Below are 21,826 nucleotides of genomic sequence, written 5' to 3' on the forward strand. Positions count from 1 at the left end.
ACTATAAGGAGCCGGCTCTTTCGGAAGATTTTTTATAATTATTTCTCATGACTTGTACATTCACATCGAGTACACATATCAATGCAAATTAACACGAAGGGATTTACTAGACCAATTTATATCTGGAACTATTTTCAGCCACAGCACAGGCAAAGCACCGCGCAGCGCCTGAAAACGGGTGTGCAGCGCCTGAAAACCCGTTTTCAGGCGCTGCGCGGTGTCTTTGCGCCTGCAGCGGTGCTTTGCCTGTGCTGTGGCTGAAAATAGTTCCAGATATAAATTGGTCTAGTAAATCCCTTCGTGTTAATTTGCATTGATATGTGTACTTGATGTGAATGTACAAGTCATGAGAAATAATTATAAAAAAATCTTCCGAAAGAGCCGGCTCCTTATAGTAAGAAGAGCCGAAATTCCCATCACTAGTAAACAATGAATGAAACAGCCGTGGCTGTCACCTGGCGGCAGCGCGCAAGAAGGGAGAGAAAATAGTGCCAAGCGATTTCGAGGTCTGACTTTTTATTTGACAATGGTTTTGTGATGCAAATATATCACTCTTTTGAACACGTACTGTTTTGAGACGAAAAACGTTTTACTTTCGTGACCACAACAAACTTGCCGGACTACTTTCGTCTGGACCAAAACTGGACAAGAACTGGACTCACAAGATGCTGTCAGGGGTAAGTCAGTGTGTTTGCACGACACTATTGATGGGAATGCCATACAGATTCATGTCAAAAATCCCGAACTATCCCTTTAAAACCTTTCAGTCTCAAGTTTTTCCTTTACTGTATTTACTAGTTTACTGTAATTATGATCCGGCAGCTATTTACACCGGATCCAGTGTAAATAGCTGCCGGAGCGCGCTCCGGCTTGCTCCCCCTCAAATTAAGCAGCGCGCTCCGGCTTGCTCCCCCTCAAATTAAGCAGCGCGCTCCGGCTTGCTCCCGGAGTGCTCCGGCCGAGGTTCCGGAGCGCGCTGCTTAATTTGAGGGGGAGCAAGCTGGAGCGTGGTCCGGCAGCTATTTACACCGGATCCAGTGTAAATAGCTGCCGGATCATAATTACAGTAAACTAGTAAACGCAGTAAAGGAAAAACTTGAGACTGAAAGGTTTTAACAGTCATCCAAATGACTGAACGTAAACATTGCTACAGTAACATACCAGCTACGATGTTGTTGACATTAGCTAGTGCTAACAGCTAGCTGCTAGTACACTGCTACAACACAGACACTGACCCTAATAATACAGTTCTTGGTCATTGCCTGGTAACAGCAAATTTATAACGGGCCATGTCTCAACAGACTAAGAAGTTATTTCAATGACATTTAATAACATTTTGTTTATCCTGAGGACCGAAAGTAAATGAAAATGTGAACAAACCTTAGCTGTAATCAGATGGCGACCACCGGCTCCAGGGACGACCCGCTGATGTAGGCATGTTACCCAGCCTGACACAAAATATTTGTAGGTATCCAAACTCTTATACGCTTTCAGATCAATACCTGTGTATGGCGATGGGTTTTTAACGACATCGGCCCACATGATCTGTATACCTAAGTCAGGTAAAGACGAGGGCTTCGTGTACTTCTGTACGTCAGTGAACAATCCTGGTGGAAGCAGGTAAACGTCGTTCTCTAAGCCTGCTAACCTCAATTTTTGCAAATACCTCTCCCTCTGCTCGCCCTGTAAATGCCCTACGTCGCTGGATAGTGAAGGTGTTTTCTGCATCTCGCTCCTTTTTCTTTTATGTTTTTCGTTTGTCGCCTTCCTCGCATTCAAACTGATTCGAGCCGTGACGTCCAAAATGGCAGCCTAACGATGCATCACATGATTTGGTCACGTGGGTGAAAAACCTCAATACTGATGTTTTTTGGTTTTTTTGGCCAAGGGAAGGGAGGCGGGCCAGAATTATAACGTGGCAGCGTGCCACTTTAAAAGCGCCCGTGGAGAACACAAAGTTAGTTTGGTCGACGGCAGGCGTCGCTTTTCCTCGCGATCCTCACGAGACTTGGGCGAGACTTCAAAACATGACATGTCAGCCAGGTGTCAGTACCACCATTTTGAAAACTGTTTTCCAAACGAAATATTGCACAGAAACGAGTTTAAATGACTATTCGTGGCTAGTTTTTTCAAACTTTCGTGATTGCTATCAAAACAAACAAAACTTCACCACAAGGAAAAATGAACATAAGAAAGAGTGTGAAAAGGAGACCGCTATAAGACAAACCCGAACAATAAAAGAAAAAGCACGACAGGAAAATTACAAGTCAGCCATAACAGACCACTGCAAAAGAGAAAATCATGTTATGGACTAGGGGAATGCCAGAGTCATCCGCACAGAAGATAACAAACATCAGCGCTGGATCAGGGAGGCCATGGAGATCCGAAAGCAAAGCCCGAGGACCATCAACCGGGATGAGGGAGCATACATGCTCTCCCATACCTGGAGTGCCACCTTGCAGGAGACGAACAGACAGCAGAAGACGTGACCGACCTGTCAAACCAGACAGGAAGGTCGCACCTTCGGAAACATCAGCTGATAAGATGCGTCACCAACAACATCCGGTGACACTCTGAGGAAGACGACAGTTACGTACGTCGAAACATGTCACGTAAACAAACCTAAAACTAGATGTCTGATAAAAAAGAAAAAAACTAACCATATCTAATATAAGACATAATGAACGTAATCGAGAAACAAAACTTCCGGCTTGATTACGTCAGCATTCGAAAGAGGGCGCGCGCGTCTTTTGATCAACGTTGGCCACTTTGATTTCCGCTGTACGTTTTACTTCCGTCCTGCGATGTCTCGCACAGGTCTCAACGAATCTCGTTTACAGCCATTGCTTTGACATATGGACTGATATATATTACAGAGCATATTTCAAACACTCATAGCTTGCTATAGCAGCGACAAAATAGCAATCAAACATGCGTTCCTATATTTAATAAAGTGAGAAATAGAATTTTGATGATAAATTTGCCTTCAGTTCTCCTTTAATACTGAAATTGTGGAATAGGCTACATCCGACCACATGTTACTATTTCAAACCTTCCATTAAATGCTTGTGAGAAATCCCATACTCGAGAAAAATCTGGCAGTCTGGGAGGCGTTAATTAAAGGCAGGTTAATTAAAATCTGAATGAAAACGACTTGAGCATGGGCAGAACCCGACTCCGAATACAAGGAATGTTCCCAGTAGATACCGACGTTACTTTTGGAGACACAAGTCACCAATTCTGAATGTTTCTTGATCAAGAAGAGGTCTGCAGTCATCAGGTAACCGTCACGTGGTGGGCTTTCCCTGTTCGCGCAAGGCATTGTGGGATATGAATTTGAAACAGGAGAGAAAAACGGAGGACGTGGGTGTGCGAATGAAACGTGAAAGACCGACTACAGTAGGGGTCATCAAACTACGGCCCGCGGGCCGACTCCGGCCCGCCACCCCCCCTTTGACCGGCCCCCCAGCCCCTCTGCCCCCCACCACTTGAACCGGCCCTATGAGGCAATCCCCAAAAGTGGTCATGGCCTATTTTTTTAAACTGCTTTTTGGCAATTAATAACATGTCTGCATCTTGTATTTTGTTGATTTTATCAATTAAAATTGATATTTAGTTATAAAATGAACTATTCATATTTTCCGAATTTTCGTCATATGCTCGCGATCAAGCAGTGACGGGCAGCGCACGCGCAGAGAACTGTCAGTGTTCAGGACAGCAAAATGGCAAGCGGTCGGCGAAAAATTCACAGAGAGTGCAGAGTTTTTAAAGAACAGTGGACCACCGATTATTTTTTCGTTCAGTGTAAGGACCGTGCAGTTTGTCTTGTATGTAAAGTGTGTCGGTTTTCAAAGAATATAATCTGCGTCGTCACTATAAACCCGCCACAAAGAGTTTTGTAGTGACGACGCAGTTTGCGAGGGTAAACAAGAGAAGGCAGGATTCGGAGGATGAAATGCGGACTGGCTGCACAACTGAATGTATTCCTTCGCCAAACCCAGATCATGATGACCAGCTGAATGAGAGAGCATCAGAATTCGAGTTTTTTGCTTTAGCCATGGATGAGAGCAATGGCGTGCAGGACACAGCACAACTGCTGTGATCTATTGCTCATATTATTATAATTTCACTGTTTTTTAAAAATGTATTTCTTTTATAGGCCTATTTATTTGACCTTTATTAAGTGCTGCACACAATTATTATTAATATTATTAATAATATCAACAGGCCTACCTACAATTTATAATTTTCCACTCCCCTTTGCCAGTGTCAATCACCTCAACTAGGCAGATGTTTATTACCTTGACAGCTTTGATGTTATTTTTATTGGAAAATAAATAAATGGAATATCTGTGGTATTTCAAATTAAAACAAAGTGTGAAGACTCGATTCCTACTTTTGCAAACCACTAGTAAAGATAAACAAATATGTGCCAGGAATCAAGTGTGGATATAGTAGTGTTGATATAGTAGTGGGGATATAGTAGTGTTGATATAGTAGTGTGAATATAGTAGTGTGGATATAGTAGTGTTGATATAGTAGTGTTGATATAGTAGTGGGGATATAGTAGTGGGGATATAGTAGTGTGGGTATAGTAGTGGGGATATAGTAGTGGGGGGATATAGTAGTGTGGGTATAGTAGTGGGGATATAGTAGTGGGGATATAGTAGTGTGGGTATAGTAGTGGGGATATAGTAGTGTGGGTATAGTAGTGGGGATATAGTAGTGTTGATATAGTAGTGCGGATATAGTAGTGCGGGTATAGTAGTGCGGGTATAGTAGTGCGGGTATAGTAGTGGGGATATAGTAGTGTGGGTATAGTAGTGTGGATATAGTAGTGTGGATATAGTAGTGTGGGGATATAGTAGTGTGTGGATATAGTAGTGGGGATATAGTAGTGTGGGTATAGTAGTGGGGGTATAGTAGTGGGGATATAGTAGTGTGGGTATAGTAGTGGGGATATAGTAGTGGGGATATAGTAGTGGGGATATAGTAGTGTGGGGATATAGTAGTGGGGATATAGTAGTGTGGGGATATAGTAGTGTGGGTATAGTAGTGGGGATATAGTAGTGTGGGTATAGTAGTGTGGATATAGTAGTGTGGGGATATAGTAGTGTGGGTATAGTAGTGTGGGTATAGTAGTGTGGGGATATAGTAGTGTGGGTATAGTAGTGGGGATATAGTAGTGTGGGTATAGTAGTGGGGATATAGTAGTGTGGGTATAGTAGTGGGGGTATAGTAGTGTGGGTATAGTAGTGGGGATATAGTAGTGTGGGTATAGTAGTGTGGATATAGTAGTGTGGGGATATAGTAGTGTGGGTATAGTAGTGTGGGTATAGTAGTGTGGATATAGTAGTGGGGATATAGTAGTGTGGGTATAGTAGTGTGGGGATATAGTAGTGTGGGTATAGTAGTGGGGATATAGTAGTGTGGGTATAGTAGTGGGGATATAGTAGTGTGGGTATAGTAGTGTGGGTATAGTAGTGTGGGTATAGTAGTGGGGATATAGTAGTGTGGGTATAGTAGTGTGGATATAGTAGTGTGGGGATATAGTAGTGTGGGTATAGTAGTGTGGGTATAGTAGTGGGGATATAGTAGTGTGGGTATAGTAGTGTGGGTATAGTAGTGTGGGTGTAGTAGTGGGGATATAGTAGTGTGGGTATAGTAGTGTGGGTGTAGTAGTGGGGATATAGTAGTGTGGGTATAGTAGTGGGGATATAGTAGTGTGGGTATAGTAGTGTGGATATAGTAGTGTGGGGATATAGTAGTGTGGGTATAGTAGTGTGGGTATAGTAGTGTGGATATAGTAGTGTGGGTATAGTAGTGGGGATATAGTAGTGTGGGTATAGTAGTGGGGATATAGTAGTGTGGGTATAGTAGTGTGGGTATAGTAGTGGGGATATAGTAGTGTGGATATAGTAGTGTGGGTATAGTAGTGGGGATGTAGTAGTGGGGGTATAGTAGTGGGGATATAGTAGTGGGGGTATAGTAGTGGGGATATAGTAGTGGGGGTATAGTAGTGGGGGTATAGTAGTGGGGATATAGTAGTGGGGGTATAGTAGTGGGGATATAGTAGTGTGGGTATAGTAGTGGGAGTATAGTAGTGGGGATATAGTAGTGTGGGTATAGTAGTGGGGATATAGTAGTGTGGGTATAGTAGTGGGGATATAGTAGTGTGGGGATAGTAGTGGGGATATAGTAGTGTGGATATAGTAGTGGGGATATAGTAGTGTGGGTATAGTAGTGGGGATATAGTAGTGTGGGTATAGTAGTGGGGGTATAGTAGTGGGGATATAGTAGTGTGGGTATAGTAGTGGGGATATAGTAGTGTGGGGATATAGTAGTGTGGGTATAGTAGTGGGGATATAGTAGTGGGGGTATAGTAGTGTGGGTATAGTAGTGGGGATATAGTAGTGGGGATATAGTAGTGTGGGTATAGTAGTGTGGGTATAGTAGTGTGGGGATATAGTAGTGTGGGGATATAGTAGTGTGGGGATAGTAGTGGGGATATAGTAGTGTGGGTATAGTAGTGTGGGTGTAGTAGTGGGGATATAGTAGTGGGGGTATAGTAGTGGGGGTATGGTAGTGGGGGTATAGTAGTGTGGGTATAGTAGTGTGGGTATAGTAGTGTGGATATAGTAGTGTGGATATAGTAGTGTGGGTATAGTAGTGTGGGTATAGTAGTGGGGATATAGTAGTGTGGGTATAGTAGTGGGGATATAGTAGGGCTGCTCGATATTGGAAAAAATCAATATCACGATTTTTTCAGTAAATATCGATATCGCGATTTTTAAAACGATATTTATACACCTTTTTTTAAAGCCCTGATCATCAACACCTGAGGCACCGGGCCACATTTTTATAGTACAGGCCTCATAGGCTACCTGTCAACCCTTCCCGTTGTACCCTGAAACGCCTTTTACTTAAACTATTTACTGTGCAAGCGCGTACTTTGCATAGGTCCTATCGCCTGCACAAGGCTCACGTTCTCCTCACTCAACATTTCCGATCACAGAGTTTGGAGCCAGCGCTGGTATTACCAGTGATTACTGCGTAACATCCACACTGGCTCGTAGCCAGCCAAGGATAAAATCTCTCTCACACACACACTACAACGTAAGCTTGTGTGTTGTTAAGACACCAACATTAAACACGCACACACACGGACTGGCCATTGGGAGTAGCGGGAGTTTGTGGGCCGGCGGAGAAAAAAAAAAAAGTTGCGCGCTGGCCTTTAATATGATAAGCACTGTTAACAGTTTCTTTAAGAAACTGTTAACATTGCTTATCATATTAAAGGCCAGCGCGCAACTGTAATAAACAATGTTAACAGTTTCTTAAAGAAACTGTTAACATTGCTTATCATATTAAAGGCCAGCGCGCAACTGTTTTGTTTTTTTTTTTTCTCCGCCAGCCCACACTGAACCACCGGGAAAACTCCCGCTACTCCCGATGGCCAGTCCGTGTGTGAACACGCACAATATAGAGACAAGTCCTTAAGAATTAACATACATGAAAATAGCTCAGCGGCATGTAAACATTCCCTGAAAGTGTAGGTGGCACTGCGGCTAGATGCTACGTGAAATGGCACAAGGCAAACACCATGCTTCGCTCAGTCAACAGACAAAATCCACGAACCCAGTAGTCCTCCTACTACTGTGGGTTAGTGTTCTGTGGCCAAAAACACCCTATGCACAGTCATTCCAAAACATCCCCACTAGTTGCAGGTTATGTCTCAAATACAGATATGCGTTGTGGATTAAGCGATCTATTTTCAAGCATCAGGCTTCTCTTCCTTCATCTTCCAAATGTGGACTCCGCTATCTTTTTGGCATGTCAGCACTGAAATACCATTTGCAGAGATATTTCACTCGAAAAGTAAAAGCAACACATGATTAGGGCTACATGATTAGCAGGGGGACACCGTTTTAAGCGCACGGAATTTTAAAAACAATGTAATTACATCCGAGTCCGTCTACATCGCGCAATAAACCCGTCCTTAGCAGAACCTACTTCAAAGCATGATGCTAGCTGCAGATGCACAAGTCAAAATCGAATGAACCCAAGTAAACATGCCGCGGCGGGCAACATTAATAACCAAATTGCCTTACCTTAAAACGCTGCCTTGACCACAGGACGACTCGCAATTATTCCACTTAAATCCACACGGTTTAACACATCTAACACAGCTAGCATCTGGATATGTGCTAATATTGTTGTGCTTGTTTTCTTCCGTAGATGCCATTTTTACATTACCCAGTCCCACATCCAAAAATATGACGTAAATATATGTTAATTGTATTATTATAACTATTAGCAAGCAAATCAAACAACATATTAACAAATCAATATATCAAATCACCCGACACGTATGAAAACAGAAGAATTGATTTTTTACTGTTGCGGCGATATCGCGGGAGTAGAATGGATGACGTATGCAAGGCTACGGTGTGCCTTAGGGGACAGAAGGGTTCGTTTTACCTTACTGTCACGTCAATGTTATTGTTGTTTTATTGCCATTGTAGAAATATTGTGCACGTCCCTTTCGACAAATGACAAAAAATCGTTTCATATCGATATTATGAATTTTGATATCGTTTGACACCAATATCGATATCGCGATAAAAATACGATATATTGCACAGCTCTAGGATATAGTAGTGTGGGTATAGTAGTGTGGGTATAGTAGTGTGGGTATAGTAGTGGGGATATAGTAGTGTGGGTATAGTAGTGTGGGGATATAGTAGTGTGGGTATAGTAGTGTGGGGATATAGTAGTGTGGATATAGTAGTGGGGATATAGTAGTGTGGGTATAGTAGTGTGGATATAGTAGTGGGGATATAGTAGTGTGGGTATAGTAGTGTGGGTATAGTAGTGTGGGTGTAGTAGTGGGGATATAGTAGTGGGGGTATAGTAGTGGGGATATAGTAGTGTGGGTATAGTAGTGGGGATATAGTAGTGTGGGGATATAGTAGTGTGGGGATAGTAGTGTGGGGATAGTAGTGGGGATATAGTAGTGTGGGTATAGTAGTGGGGATATAGTAGTGTGGGTATAGTAGTGGGGATATAGTAGTGGGGATATAGTAGTGTGGGTATAGTAGTGTGGGTATAGTAGTGTGGGTATAGTAGTGGGGATATAGTAGTGGGGGTATAGTAGTGGGGATATAGTAGTGTGGGTATAGTAGTGGGGGTATAGTAGTGGGGATATAGTAGTGGGGATATAGTAGTGTGGGTATAGTAGTGTGGGTATAGTAGTGGGGATATAGTAGTGGGGGTATAGTAGTGTGGGTATAGTAGTGGGGATATAGTAGTGTGGGTATAGTAGTGGGGATATAGTAGTGTGGGTATAGTAGTGTGGATATAGTAGTGGGGATATAGTAGTGGGGATATAGTAGTGGGGATATAGTAGTGTGGATATAGTAGTGGGGATATAGTAGTGTGGGTATAGTAGTGGGGATGTAGTAGTGGGGGTATAGTAGTGGGGATATAGTAGTGTGGGTATAGTAGTGGGGATATAGTAGTGTGGGTATAGTAGTGGGGATATAGTAGTGTGGGTATAGTAGTGGGGGTATAGTAGTGGGGGTATAGTAGTGTGGGGATATAGTAGTGTGGGGATAGTAGTGGGGATATAGTAGTGTGGGTATAGTAGTGGGGATATAGTAGTGGGGATATAGTAGTGTGGGGATATAGTAGTGGGGATATAGTAGTGGGGATATAGTAGTGTGGGGATATAGTAGTGTGGGTATAGTAGTGGGGGTATAGTAGTGGGGATATAGTAGTGGGGATATAGTAGTGTGGGGATATAGTAGTGTGGGTATAGTAGTGGGGATATAGTAGTGTGGGTATAGTAGTGTGGATATAGTAGTGGGGATATAGTAGTGTGGGTATAGTAGTGGGGATATAGTAGTGGGGATATAGTAGTGTGGGGATATAGTAGTGGGGATATAGTAGTGGGGATATAGTAGTGTGGGTATAGTAGTGGGGATATAGTAGTGTGGGGATATAGTAGTGTGGGTATAGTAGTGTGGGGATATAGTAGTGTGGGAATAGTAGTGTGGGGATATAGTAGTGTGGGTATAGTAGTGGGGATATAGTAGTGTGGGTATAGTAGTGGGGATATAGTAGTGGGGATATAGTAGTGGGGATATAGTAGTGGGGGTATAGTAGTGGGGGTATAGTAGTGGGGATATAGTAGTGTGGGTATAGTAGTGGGGATATAGTAGTGTGGGGATATAGTAGTGGGGACATAGTAGTGTGGGTATAGTAGTGTGGGTATAGTAGTGGGGGTATAGTAGTGGGGGTATAGTAGTGTGGGTATAGTAGTGTGGGGATATAGTAGTGTGGGTATAGTAGTGTGGGGATATAGTAGTGTGGGTATAGTAGTGTGGGGATAGTAGTGTGGGTATAGTAGTGTGGGTATAGTAGTGTGGGTATAGTAGTGGGGATATAGTAGTGGGGATATAGTAGTGTGGGTATAGTAGTGTGGGTGTAGTAGTGGGGATATAGTAGTGTGGGTGTAGTAGTGGGGATATAGTAGTGTGGGTGTAGTAGTGGGGATATAGTAGTGTGGGTATAGTAGTGGGGATATAGTAGTGTGGGGATAGTAGTGTGGGAATATAGTAGTGTGGGTATAGTAGTGGGGATATAGTAGTGTGGGTATAGTAGTGTGGGTGTAGTAGTGGGGATATAGTAGTGTGGGTATAGTAGTGGGGATATAGTAGTGTGGGTGTAGTAGTGGGGATATAGTAGTGTGGGTGTAGTAGTGGGGATATAGTAGTGTGGGTATAGTAGTGGGGATGTAGTAGTGTGGGTATAGTAGTGGGGATATAGTAGTGTGGGTATAGTAGTGTGGGTATAGTAGTGTGGGTGTAGTAGTGGGGATATAGTAGTGTGGGTATAGTAGTGTGGGTATAGTAGTGGGGATATAGTAGTGTGGGTATAGTAGTGGGGATATAGTAGTGTGGGTATAGTAGTGTGGGTGTAGTAGTGGGGATATAGTAGTGTGGGTATAGTAGTGGGGATATAGTAGTGTGGGTATAGTAGTGGGGATATAGTAGTGGGGATATAGTAGTGTGGGTATAGTAGTGTGGGTATAGTAGTGTGGGTATAGTAGTGTGGGTGTAGTAGTGGGGATATAGTAGTGTGGGTATAGTAGTGGGGATATAGTAGTGTGGGTATAGTAGTGTGGGTATAGTAGTGTGGGTGTAGTAGTGGGGATATAGTAGTGTGGGTATAGTAGTGGGGATATAGTAGTGTGGGTATAGTAGTGGGGATATAGTAGTGTGGGTATAGTAGTGTGGGTATAGTAGTGTGGGTGTAGTAGTGGGGATATAGTAGTGTGGGTATAGTAGTGGGGATATAGTAGTGTGGGTATAGTAGTGGGGATATAGTAGTGTGGGTATAGTAGTGTGGGTATAGTAGTGGGGATGTAGTAGTGTGGGTATAGTAGTGGGGATATAGTAGTGTGGGTATAGTAGTGTGGGTATAGTAGTGTGGGTGTAGTAGTGGGGATATAGTAGTGTGGGTATAGTAGTGTGGGTATAGTAGTGGGGATATAGTAGTGGGGATATAGTAGTGTGGGTATAGTAGTGGGGATATAGTAGTGTGGGTATAGTAGTGTGGGTGTAGTAGTGGGGATATAGTAGTGTGGGTATAGTAGTGGGGATATAGTAGTGTGGGTATAGTAGTGGGGATATAGTAGTGGGGATATAGTAGTGTGGGTATAGTAGTGTGGGTATAGTAGTGTGGGTGTAGTAGTGGGGATATAGTAGTGTGGGTATAGTAGTGGGGATATAGTAGTGTGGGTATAGTAGTGGGGATATAGTAGTGTGGGTATAGTAGTGGGGATATAGTAGTGTGGGGATAGTAGTGTGGGGATATAGTAGTGTGGGGATAGTAGTGTGGGTATAGTAGTGGGGATATAGTAGTGTGGGTATAGTAGTGTGGATATAGTAGTGGGGATATAGTAGTGTGGATATAGTAGTGGGGATATAGTAGTGTGGGTATAGTAGTGTGGGTATAGTAGTGGGGGTATAGTAGTGGGGATATAGTAGTGGGGATATAGTAGTGGGGGTATAGTAGTGGGGATATAGTAGTGTGGGTATAGTAGTGGGGATATAGTAGTGTGGGTATAGTAGTGGGGATATAGTAGTGGGGATATAGTAGTGTGGATATAGTAGTGTGGGTATAGTAGTGGGGATATAGTAGTGTGGGTATAGTAGTGTGGGTATAGTAGTGGGGATATAGTAGTGGGGATATAGTAGTGTGGGTATAGTAGTGGGGGTATAGTAGTGGGGATATAGTAGTGGGGGTATAGTAGTGGGGGTATAGTAGTGTGGGTATAGTAGTGGGGATATAGTAGTGGGGATATAGTAGTGTGGGGATATAGTAGTGGGGATATAGTAGTGTGGGTATAGTAGTGGGGATATAGTAGTGGGGGTATAGTAGTGTGGGTGTAGTAGTGGGGATATAGTAGTGTGGGTATAGTAGTGGGGATATAGTAGTGGGGATATAGTAGTGTGGGTATAGTAGTGTGGGGATATAGTAGTGTGGGTATAGTAGTGTGGGGATATAGTAGTGTGGGGATATAGTAGTGTGGGTATAGTAGTGGGGATATAGTAGTGTGGGTATAGTAGTGGGGATATAGTAGTGTGGGTATAATAGTGTGGGTATAGTAGTGGGGATATAGTAGTGGGGATATAGTAGTGTGGGTATAGTAGTGGGGATATAGTAGTGGGGATATAGTAGTGTGGGGATATAGTAGTGGGGATATAGTAGTGTGGGTATAGTAGTGTGGGGATATAGTAGTGTGGGTATAGTAGTGTGGGGATATAGTAGTGTGGGGATATAGTAGTGTGGGTATAGTAGTGGGGATATAGTAGTGTGGGTATAGTAGTGGGGGTATAGTAGTGGGGATATAGTAGTGGGGATATAGTAGTGGGGGTATAGTAGTGGGGGTATAGTAGTGTGGGTATAGTAGTGGGGATATAGTAGTGGGGATATAGTAGTGTGGGGATATAGTAGTGGGGATATAGTAGTGTGGGTATAGTAGTGGGGATATAGTAGTGGGGGTATAGTAGTGTGGGTGTAGTAGTGGGGATATAGTAGTGTGGGTATAGTAGTGGGGATATAGTAGTGGGGATATAGTAGTGTGGGTATAGTAGTGTGGGGATATAGTAGTGTGGGTATAGTAGTGTGGGGATATAGTAGTGTGGGGATATAGTAGTGTGGGTATAGTAGTGGGGATATAGTAGTGGGGATATAGTAGTGTGGGGATATAGTAGTGGGGATATAGTAGTGTGGGTATAGTAGTGTGGGGATATAGTAGTGTGGGTATAGTAGTGTGGGGATATAGTAGTGTGGGGATATAGTAGTGTGGGTATAGTAGTGGGGATATAGTAGTGTGGGTATAGTAGTGGGGGTATAGTAGTGGGGATATAGTAGTGGGGATATAGTAGTGGGGGTATAGTAGTGGGGGTATAGTAGTGTGGGTATAGTAGTGGGGATATAGTAGTGGGGATATAGTAGTGTGGGGATATAGTAGTGGGGATATAGTAGTGTGGGTATAGTAGTGGGGATATAGTAGTGGGGGTATAGTAGTGTGGGTGTAGTAGTGGGGATATAGTAGTGTGGGTATAGTAGTGGGGATATAGTAGTGGGGATATAGTAGTGTGGGTATAGTAGTGTGGGGATATAGTAGTGTGGGTATAGTAGTGTGGGGATATAGTAGTGTGGGGATATAGTAGTGTGGGTATAGTAGTGGGGATATAGTAGTGTGGGTATAGTAGTGGGGATATAGTAGTGTGGGTATAATAGTGTGGGTATAGTAGTGGGGATATAGTAGTGTGGGTATAGTAGTGGGGGTATAGTAGTGTGGGTATAGTAGTGTGGGGATATAGTAGTGTGGGTATAGTAGTGTGGGGATATAGTAGTGTGGGGATATAGTAGTGTGGGTATAATAGTGGGGATATAATAGTGTGGGTATAGTAGTGGGGATATAGTAGTGTGGGTATAATAGTGTGGGTATAGTAGTGGGGATATAGTAGTGTGGGTATAGTAGTGGGGGTATAGTAGTGTGGGGATATAGTAGTGTGGGTATAGTAGTGTGGGTGTAGTAGTGGGGATATAGTAGTGTGGGTATAGTAGTGGGGATATAGTAGTGTGGGTATAGTAGTGGGGATATAGTAGTGGGGATATAGTAGTGTGGGTATAGTAGTGTGGGTATAGTAGTGTGGGTATAGTAGTGTGGGTGTAGTAGTGGGGATATAGTAGTGTGGGTATAGTAGTGGGGATATAGTAGTGTGGGTATAGTAGTGTGGGTATAGTAGTGTGGGTGTAGTAGTGGGGATATAGTAGTGTGGGTATAGTAGTGGGGATATAGTAGTGTGGGTATAGTAGTGGGGATATAGTAGTGTGGGTATAGTAGTGTGGGTATAGTAGTGTGGGTGTAGTAGTGGGGATATAGTAGTGTGGGTATAGTAGTGGGGATATAGTAGTGTGGGTATAGTAGTGGGGATATAGTAGTGTGGGTATAGTAGTGTGGGTATAGTAGTGTGGGTATAGTAGTGGGGATGTAGTAGTGTGGGTATAGTAGTGGGGATATAGTAGTGTGGGTATAGTAGTGTGGGTATAGTAGTGTGGGTGTAGTAGTGGGGATATAGTAGTGTGGGTATAGTAGTGTGGGTATAGTAGTGGGGATATAGTAGTGGGGATATAGTAGTGGGGGTATAGTAGTGGGGATATAGTAGTGTGGGTGTAGTAGTGGGGATATAGTAGTGTGGGTATAGTAGTGGGGATATAGTAGTGTGGGTATAGTAGTGGGGATATAGTAGTGGGGATATAGTAGTGTGGGTATAGTAGTGTGGGTATAATAGTGTGGGTGTAGTAGTGGGGATATAGTAGTGTGGGTATAGTAGTGTGGGTATAGTAGTGTGGGGATAGTAGTGTGGGGATAGTAGTGTGGGTATAGTAGTGGGGATATAGTAGTGTGGGTATAGTAGTGGGGGTATAGTAGTGTGGATATAGTAGTGGGGATATAGTAGTGTGGATATAGTAGTGTGGATATAGTAGTGTGGGTATAGTAGTGTGGGTATAGTAGTGGGGGTATAGTAGTGGGGATATAGTAGTGGGGATATAGTAGTGGGGGTATAGTAGTGGGGATATAGTAGTGTGGGTATAGTAGTGGGGATATAGTAGTGGGGATATAGTAGTGTGGGTATAGTAGTGGGGATATAGTAGTGGGGATATAGTAGTGTGGATATAGTAGTGTGGGTATAGTAGTGGGGATATAGTAGTGTGGGTATAGTAGTGTGGGTATAGTAGTGGGGATATAGTAGTGGGGATATAGTAGTGTGGGTATAGTAGTGGGGGTATAGTAGTGGGGATATAGTAGTGGGGATATAGTAGTGTGGGTATAGTAGTGGGGGTATAGTAGTGGGGGTATAGTAGTGTGGGTATAGTAGTGGGGATATAGTAGTGGGGATATAGTAGTGGGGATATAGTAGTGTGGGGATATAGTAGTGGGGATATAGTAGTGTGGGTATAGTAGTGGGGATATAGTAGTGTGGGTATAGTAGTGGGGGTATAGTAGTGTGGGTGTAGTAGTGGGGATATAGTAGTGTGGGTATAGTAGTGGGGATATAGTAGTGTGGGTATAGTAGTGGGGATATAGTAGTGTGGGTATAGTAGTGTGGGTATAGTAGTGTGGGGATATAGTAGTGTGGGGATATAGTAGTGTGGGTATAGTAGTGGGGATATAGTAGTGTGGGTATAGTAGTGGGGATATAGTAGTGTGGGTATAGTAGTGGGGATATAGTAGTGGGGATATAGTAGTGTGGGTATAGTAGTGGGGATATAGTAGTGTGGGTATAGTAGTGGGGATATAGTAGTGTGGGTATAGTAGTGTGGGTATAATAGTGGGGATATAGTAGTGTGGGTATAGTAGTGGGGATATAGTAGTGTGGGTATAATAGTGTGGGTATAGTAGTGTGGGTATAGTAGTGGGGGTATAGTAGTGGGGATATAGTAGTGGGGATATAGTAGTGGGGGTATAGTAGTGTGGGGATATAGTAGTGGGGGTATAGTAGTGTGGGGATATAGTAGTGTGGGTATAGTAGTGTGGGGATATAGTAGTGTGGGGATATAGTAGTGTGGATATAGTAGTGTGGGTATAGTAGTGGGGATATAGTAGTGTGGGTATAGTAGTGGGGATATAGTAGTGTGGGGATATAGTAGTGTGGGTATAGTAGTGTGGGTATAGTAGTGTGGATATAGTAGTGGGGATATAGTAGTGTGGGTATAGTAGTGTGGGTATAATAGTGGGGATATAATAGTGTGGGTATAGTAGTGGGGATATAGTAGTGTGGGTATAATAGTGTGGGTATAGTAGTGGGGATATAGTAGTGTGGGTATAGTAGTGGGGGTATAGTAGTGGGGATATAGTAGTGGGGGTATAGTAGTGGGGATATAGTAGTGGGGGTATAGTAGTGTGGATATAGTAGTGTGGATGGCTGTGCCAGGCCAGTAATCTCTACTACACAATGAGGCCTGCTGGTGGTCATATTTGTCTGGGTCATACAATTCTATGTTATATAGCTGACCTGACCCCGGCCCCCCATTACTGTCAGGAACGACAATGTGGCCCCCAGAGAAAAAAGTTTGGTGACCCCTGGACTACAGTAACGGAAAGCGAGAAGAAAAGACGTTATGTTATACACCAAGGAAAGGCAACGCAGGACCAAACGAGCACCTCTGTGTGATCAGCTGTTCGTTTAGCGACAGAGTGACGGAACGGTCAGTGCACGGTCAAAGGTGAACCTGCGCATGCGCGCGCACACGGACTTCCTCTGTCTGCTTGACTGCGCAATTTCATGCGCATTATTTGCTTTAATCCCTTCAAATTAAATAACTTCCCAGCCACAGAGCAGAAGGCCTGGTGTTTTGTGCGATGTTGGAGAAATAAACATGCATCACAATGAGCAAATTTCAGAGGGAACGGTCATCGATTTTATCAAATCGAAAGGCCGTCTAGCTTTAAGCTGGAAAAATAAATACTGGCGAGTCAGGCTTTCTCACAGACGCATCATTTAGATGTTTTTTGCAGTTGCTAAAGTGTAAACGACTTGCGTCATAGCACTATCGAGAAAACCGAATGAAACTCCCTGTGGTATTGTATTGAAAATGAAAAAACTGTTCATGACGTTTTGTCCGTATTGAGCGTGATGTATTTATTGTAAGGCAAGGCAAGTTTATTTATATAGCGCATTTCATACACAGTGGCAGTTCAATGTGCTTTACAGAAGTAAAAGCAAAACAGTAAACAATAGAAAATAAAATTACATAAAATAAATGGGGAAGAAAATTAATAAGAATTAAACAATAGTAGAAATAAAATGAGATAAAATTCAATGAAAAAAAAAACCCAGCAGAATAAAATAGAATAAAAGTTAAGTAAAATTTAAAACATGCAGAGACTGTAAAAGTAAAGAGTTTAAAACATGTAGAGATGGCAAAATTAATACTTTAGCAGAAAGCATCTGAGAACAGCTTGGTCTTTAGTCTAGATTTGAAGCTGCCAACAGCAGGAGCATTTTTGATGTCCTCTGGCAGTTGGTTCCATAGCTGCACTGCATAGTAGCTAAAAGCTGCTTCACCACACTTTGTTTTAACAACTGGTTTTAACAGTAAATTTTTCTGTTGCGATCTGGTAGATCTGATTGGGTTAGGCCGCTGCAACATATCAGAGAGGCAATTGGGCCCTGTACCATTTAGAGATTTGTATACCAGCAGCAATGCTTTAAAGTCAATTCTGTAGCTTACTGGAAGCCAGTGAAGGGACCTTAGAATTGGAGTAACGTGCTCTCTTCTTTTTGTTCGTGTGAGAACCCTCGCTGCTGCATTTTGAACCAGCTGAAGTCGTTTGACGTTTTTTTTTTTGGCAGGCCTGTGAAAAGGCCATTGCAGTAATCAACCCTACTAGAGATGAAGGCGTGTATCAGTTTTTCCAGATCATTTTTTGACACAAGTCCTCTTAGTTTGTAAATGTTTTTTCGGTGATAAAATGCCGTTTTAGTGATTGCTTTCATGTGGCTGTCAAAGTTTAGCTCGCTGTCAATGAAAACACCAAGATTTTTGGCTTTTGTTTTAATCCCCTTTGTGTCAAGAATACTGGTAATCCTGAGTCTTTCATCTTTTTTCCCAAATAGAATTACTTCTGTTTTATCTGTGTTCAGCTGAAGAAAATTTTGTGACATCCAGTTGTTGATTTGATCGATACACTGGTAGAGACATTCAAGGGGTGTGTGTGTGGGTATTTAGGAGCATGGTCAGAATATAGTGAAAGGATGTTTTGAACAACTGCACCTTTTGAGGTTTCCCCCCCTCTCTTTTCTGTGAATGGAAGTGTTGTTTCTCTATTTACTTTCAAAACATGCAAGTGGTTGGGTGGAGTGGGGCGTCCAGCAGAGAATCACTCCTGTGGGTATTCAGGAAAATGTTCTCCTTTAATGATGTACGTTCTTTCACATATAAAGACACAACCGTGTGTGTGTACAGGAGCTGGGCTGTTTAGTTCAAATTAGATCAGCGTGTGTGTTTTTTCATTTCGTTTTTGGCCGGCGTCCTTGAATTTGGCTCTCGAGATAGGATGGGGTGTTAGTTTGGATTGTTGAAAGTTACATTTTCTGTGGAAGTGTGCGCACACACAGAGAAAATGTGTGACTCCGCCCACTCCCGTCTGCTCTGCCCTTCGGACTTCCCAGGCTACGCTTCACTTTTCCAAGGGTTACACTTCAATCCCGATCTCCTCCGTCTCTCACTCTTTCTGCTTCCTTCCGAAATCCCCAAGCAAAGAACTCTGTAATCGGCTTTTAGACCCATTTTCTCCAAGAACATGGTATTGGGCATGGCTTCCAGCCCTCTGGGAGTTTCTCCTCCTGGAGGTTCACCAGTATTCATGCAGGTATGGATAAGTTTGGTCTTTAGGCTAGTTATAAAGATATTTTTTTGGTTTTTTTATTATTATTATTATTATTATATTTTTTAATCTAGCGCGACTTGTGTTTACATCCAGTAATCAAAGACGAGTTTTTGAGTGGACGTGTTGAAAGGATTGGATATTTGTCATCTGTTTAAAAGCCTTGTATATTTCAGCTGTTGAGAATCGTCGAATCTGATCGGATTAAGGGTTTAGACAGCTCGACTAAGTTTAACCTGTAGCAGAACAATAAAACCGTGTTCCCTTCATTCAGGAGTCACACTGAAGTCCAAGTCTTGCACAACAAAAAACGGCAGAGAACTGCATTCTGTCCTACCCGTCATGCTTCTTTGATTTCCCATGTCTTTTTAAATTGTAATTTTTGTGTGCGTGTGTTTGTGCACATAGCAGGCGGAGGTGTCGGACAGTGCGTACTTGGGCTCAGAGAGCGCGTACAGCGAGTGCGAGACGTTTACAGATGAGGACACGGGAGCCTTGGTACACCCAGAACTGCACGAGGACGTCGAGACGGACAGCGGCATCGAAAACGCACTGACCGAGAGCGAGGACCGCAACAGGTGAGGAAACCCAACCGCTCTCTTGCAACCGTGGCGAGCAGAAAAGTATCTCCCAACACACAGCACGTCTCAAACCACAAGGCTGATCACATTGGGTTCCGCTCCTGTCAGCCAAGAACGGGGATCTGATCTGGAAGAGCCTTCCCATGTCAAAATAAGGCTTTAGGTAGAGGGCCGTCAATCAAACGATATCAGGCCACACCCACTTTCTTAGCTTGAGCTAATCAGGTGTTATTTGAGCAGCGTTCCATCTGATTAATATGTTTTTTTTTTTTCATTCTTAATAAAATACTGATTATAATTTCTAGTGTTGTATTTTTTGAGACATTACCTCATCTTCAGAGCCTGATGTCAGCAACACCGATAACGCCAGGGACCTTGAACTATTAGAGTAATTACGTCAGCGGGAGCGAAGGCTTTCTGAAATGCAGTAAGCACTTTTTTTTCTTTTCTCGTACACACCCCAGCAACAAACAAGAAAATAAAAGTCCTCATTAGGGATCGACCGATATGTTTTTTTTTTTTTAGGGCCGATACCGATACCGATTATTATGGAATTGGGATGCCGATAACCGATATGTGCAACCGATAAATGTAAACATTATAATTCACTTGAAATTAAACATAGCACACACTGACACAGACCTTCATATCCATGAAATGTATGTTTAATTGTAAAATTGAACATGACATTTTGTGCAGGGAGATGCCAGCAGCATTTGTACAATAAAGTCAAACATTAGTTAGAATAAAATGAGAAATAAAATAATAATAAAATAAATATTCACCGATAAAAATATAAAATCACTCCCTACTATATTACAGCTCACCATTTTCAGTGGAAAATAAATGAAAATACACTCTGGATTCTTTTACACTAAGAACTAAGTAAGACTTACCAACTTCAAGTAGTTTTTAAATAACAAACCAAGTGTAGGGAGCTGCCTGCAGCATTTTTTAAAAAGTAAAATCAAACATACAGTAAAGTAGGCCATCACTCCCTATCAGGAGCGGCTGCTCCTTTAAGAGTATATCGCTTTCCGAATCAGAAGCGCTAGCGAGGAGAATCACTTGCGCAAGAATTATAAATACTAGTCACACCTGGCTTGTTTAAATGTTCAAACAGCGCTTTATAAAGTTGCCTTGACCGCCTCTCTGAATGGCTGTCATTCTACTGTTCGAGTAGAACTACTGACACATTCACAACGTTTCCAGACGGGGATTTAAAAATGACTGCAGCCTACGTTATGCTGTTTCAGCGAGACTAGTTGGTTGTAGGCTAATTCAAGTGCTTCCTTCCGTAAGCTAAGTTTGCCTGGCTACACAGATGCAAATGGACAATTTTAATGAGTAGTAGATGAAGAATGTAAACATATAATGATGTGCTTTTGCAACTTGTGTGTTTGTGACTTATTGCGGCAAAAGCAGCGTGTCCTTACCTTGATCTCCGGGCGCCTTGAAACAGTTCAGAGTGTTTAGCTGCGCGTGTCGATTGGCTATATCTCTTGTGCCAAACAAATCAGATGTTGTGGTGGGCGGGACCGTGTTCTTGAACTCAGAGAGGCGAGTGCAGGAAAGGACGTGCAGTGACAGTCGCCTTAGGAACGAAATGGCTGCAAAAAGGCATGTTATCGGCATATCGGTGGAAATTATGGCCGATACCGATAACCCTAAAAATGCAGAATATCGGCCCGATATATCGGCCAGGCCGATTATCGGTCGACCCCTAGTCCTCATACAGCAAACGGTGAGGTCCGCCATCTTGGAACTGTGGAGATCACATGATGAAAACGCGTCAGAGTTTGCCTCATAGCGCCGTTGCGTAATTAACAAGCAGGTTTCTGACGCCAAAAATGTCTCGAACTACTGCGGGTGTGTGTGGGCAGTCGGGTGGGCGTGTCTGTCGCTCTCTTTGCTGAGTCTGTGTTCTGTCTTTAGCTTGACAGTAATTCCAAGCTGACTGAGGTGTTTGTGTTTCCTCTGTCCGTGTGTGTGTTCGTTCTCAGCTGATATAGCTGACAGCAGTGCATCTTGATTTTCCTGCTTCTCAATAGCAGGAAGTGTGGAGGCTGCACTTTTCCTTGTCCTCCTCCCTACGGTCCATCCATCATTCTGTTTTTTTTTTTCCCCCCTCGCTCTTTCTCTCTCTCCCTGCTGTTCTAAGTTGTTACGCATTGTGTTTGTGTGAGAGGAGGTCAGGTCCTCATTTCCCAAAACTTGAAACACTTCCAGAAATTTCAGTTTTGAATTCTCGCACAGTTCAGAAAAGTGTCTT

The 21,826-nt window shown here is 42.9% G+C and overlaps 1 protein-coding gene across 4 annotated transcripts in view; it reads left to right on the top strand.

Moving 5' to 3' along the window:
• The window catches only part of rab11fip3 (RAB11 family interacting protein 3 (class II)), a 103,256-nt gene that overhangs the window by 52,226 nt on the left and 29,204 nt on the right, over positions 1–21,826 (top strand). For 3 of the 4 annotated variants that reach the window (XR_009654702.1, XM_060921178.1, XM_060921176.1), the window contains exon 4: positions 19,382–19,551. Coding sequence is in view for 3 of the 4 variants with exons in the window: in XM_060921178.1 (XP_060777161.1) it covers positions 19,382–19,551 (170 nt within the window). In the remaining variant the exon portion in view is untranslated. Of the gene's footprint in view, positions 1–18,791; positions 18,959–19,381; positions 19,552–21,826 lie in introns of those variants that run through there. The other variant, XM_060921177.1, reaches the window with a different exon arrangement.

Source organism: Neoarius graeffei, chromosome 5 (genome assembly GCF_027579695.1).
Source record: "Neoarius graeffei isolate fNeoGra1 chromosome 5, fNeoGra1.pri, whole genome shotgun sequence".
Lineage (NCBI taxonomy): Eukaryota > Metazoa > Chordata > Actinopteri > Siluriformes > Ariidae > Neoarius > Neoarius graeffei.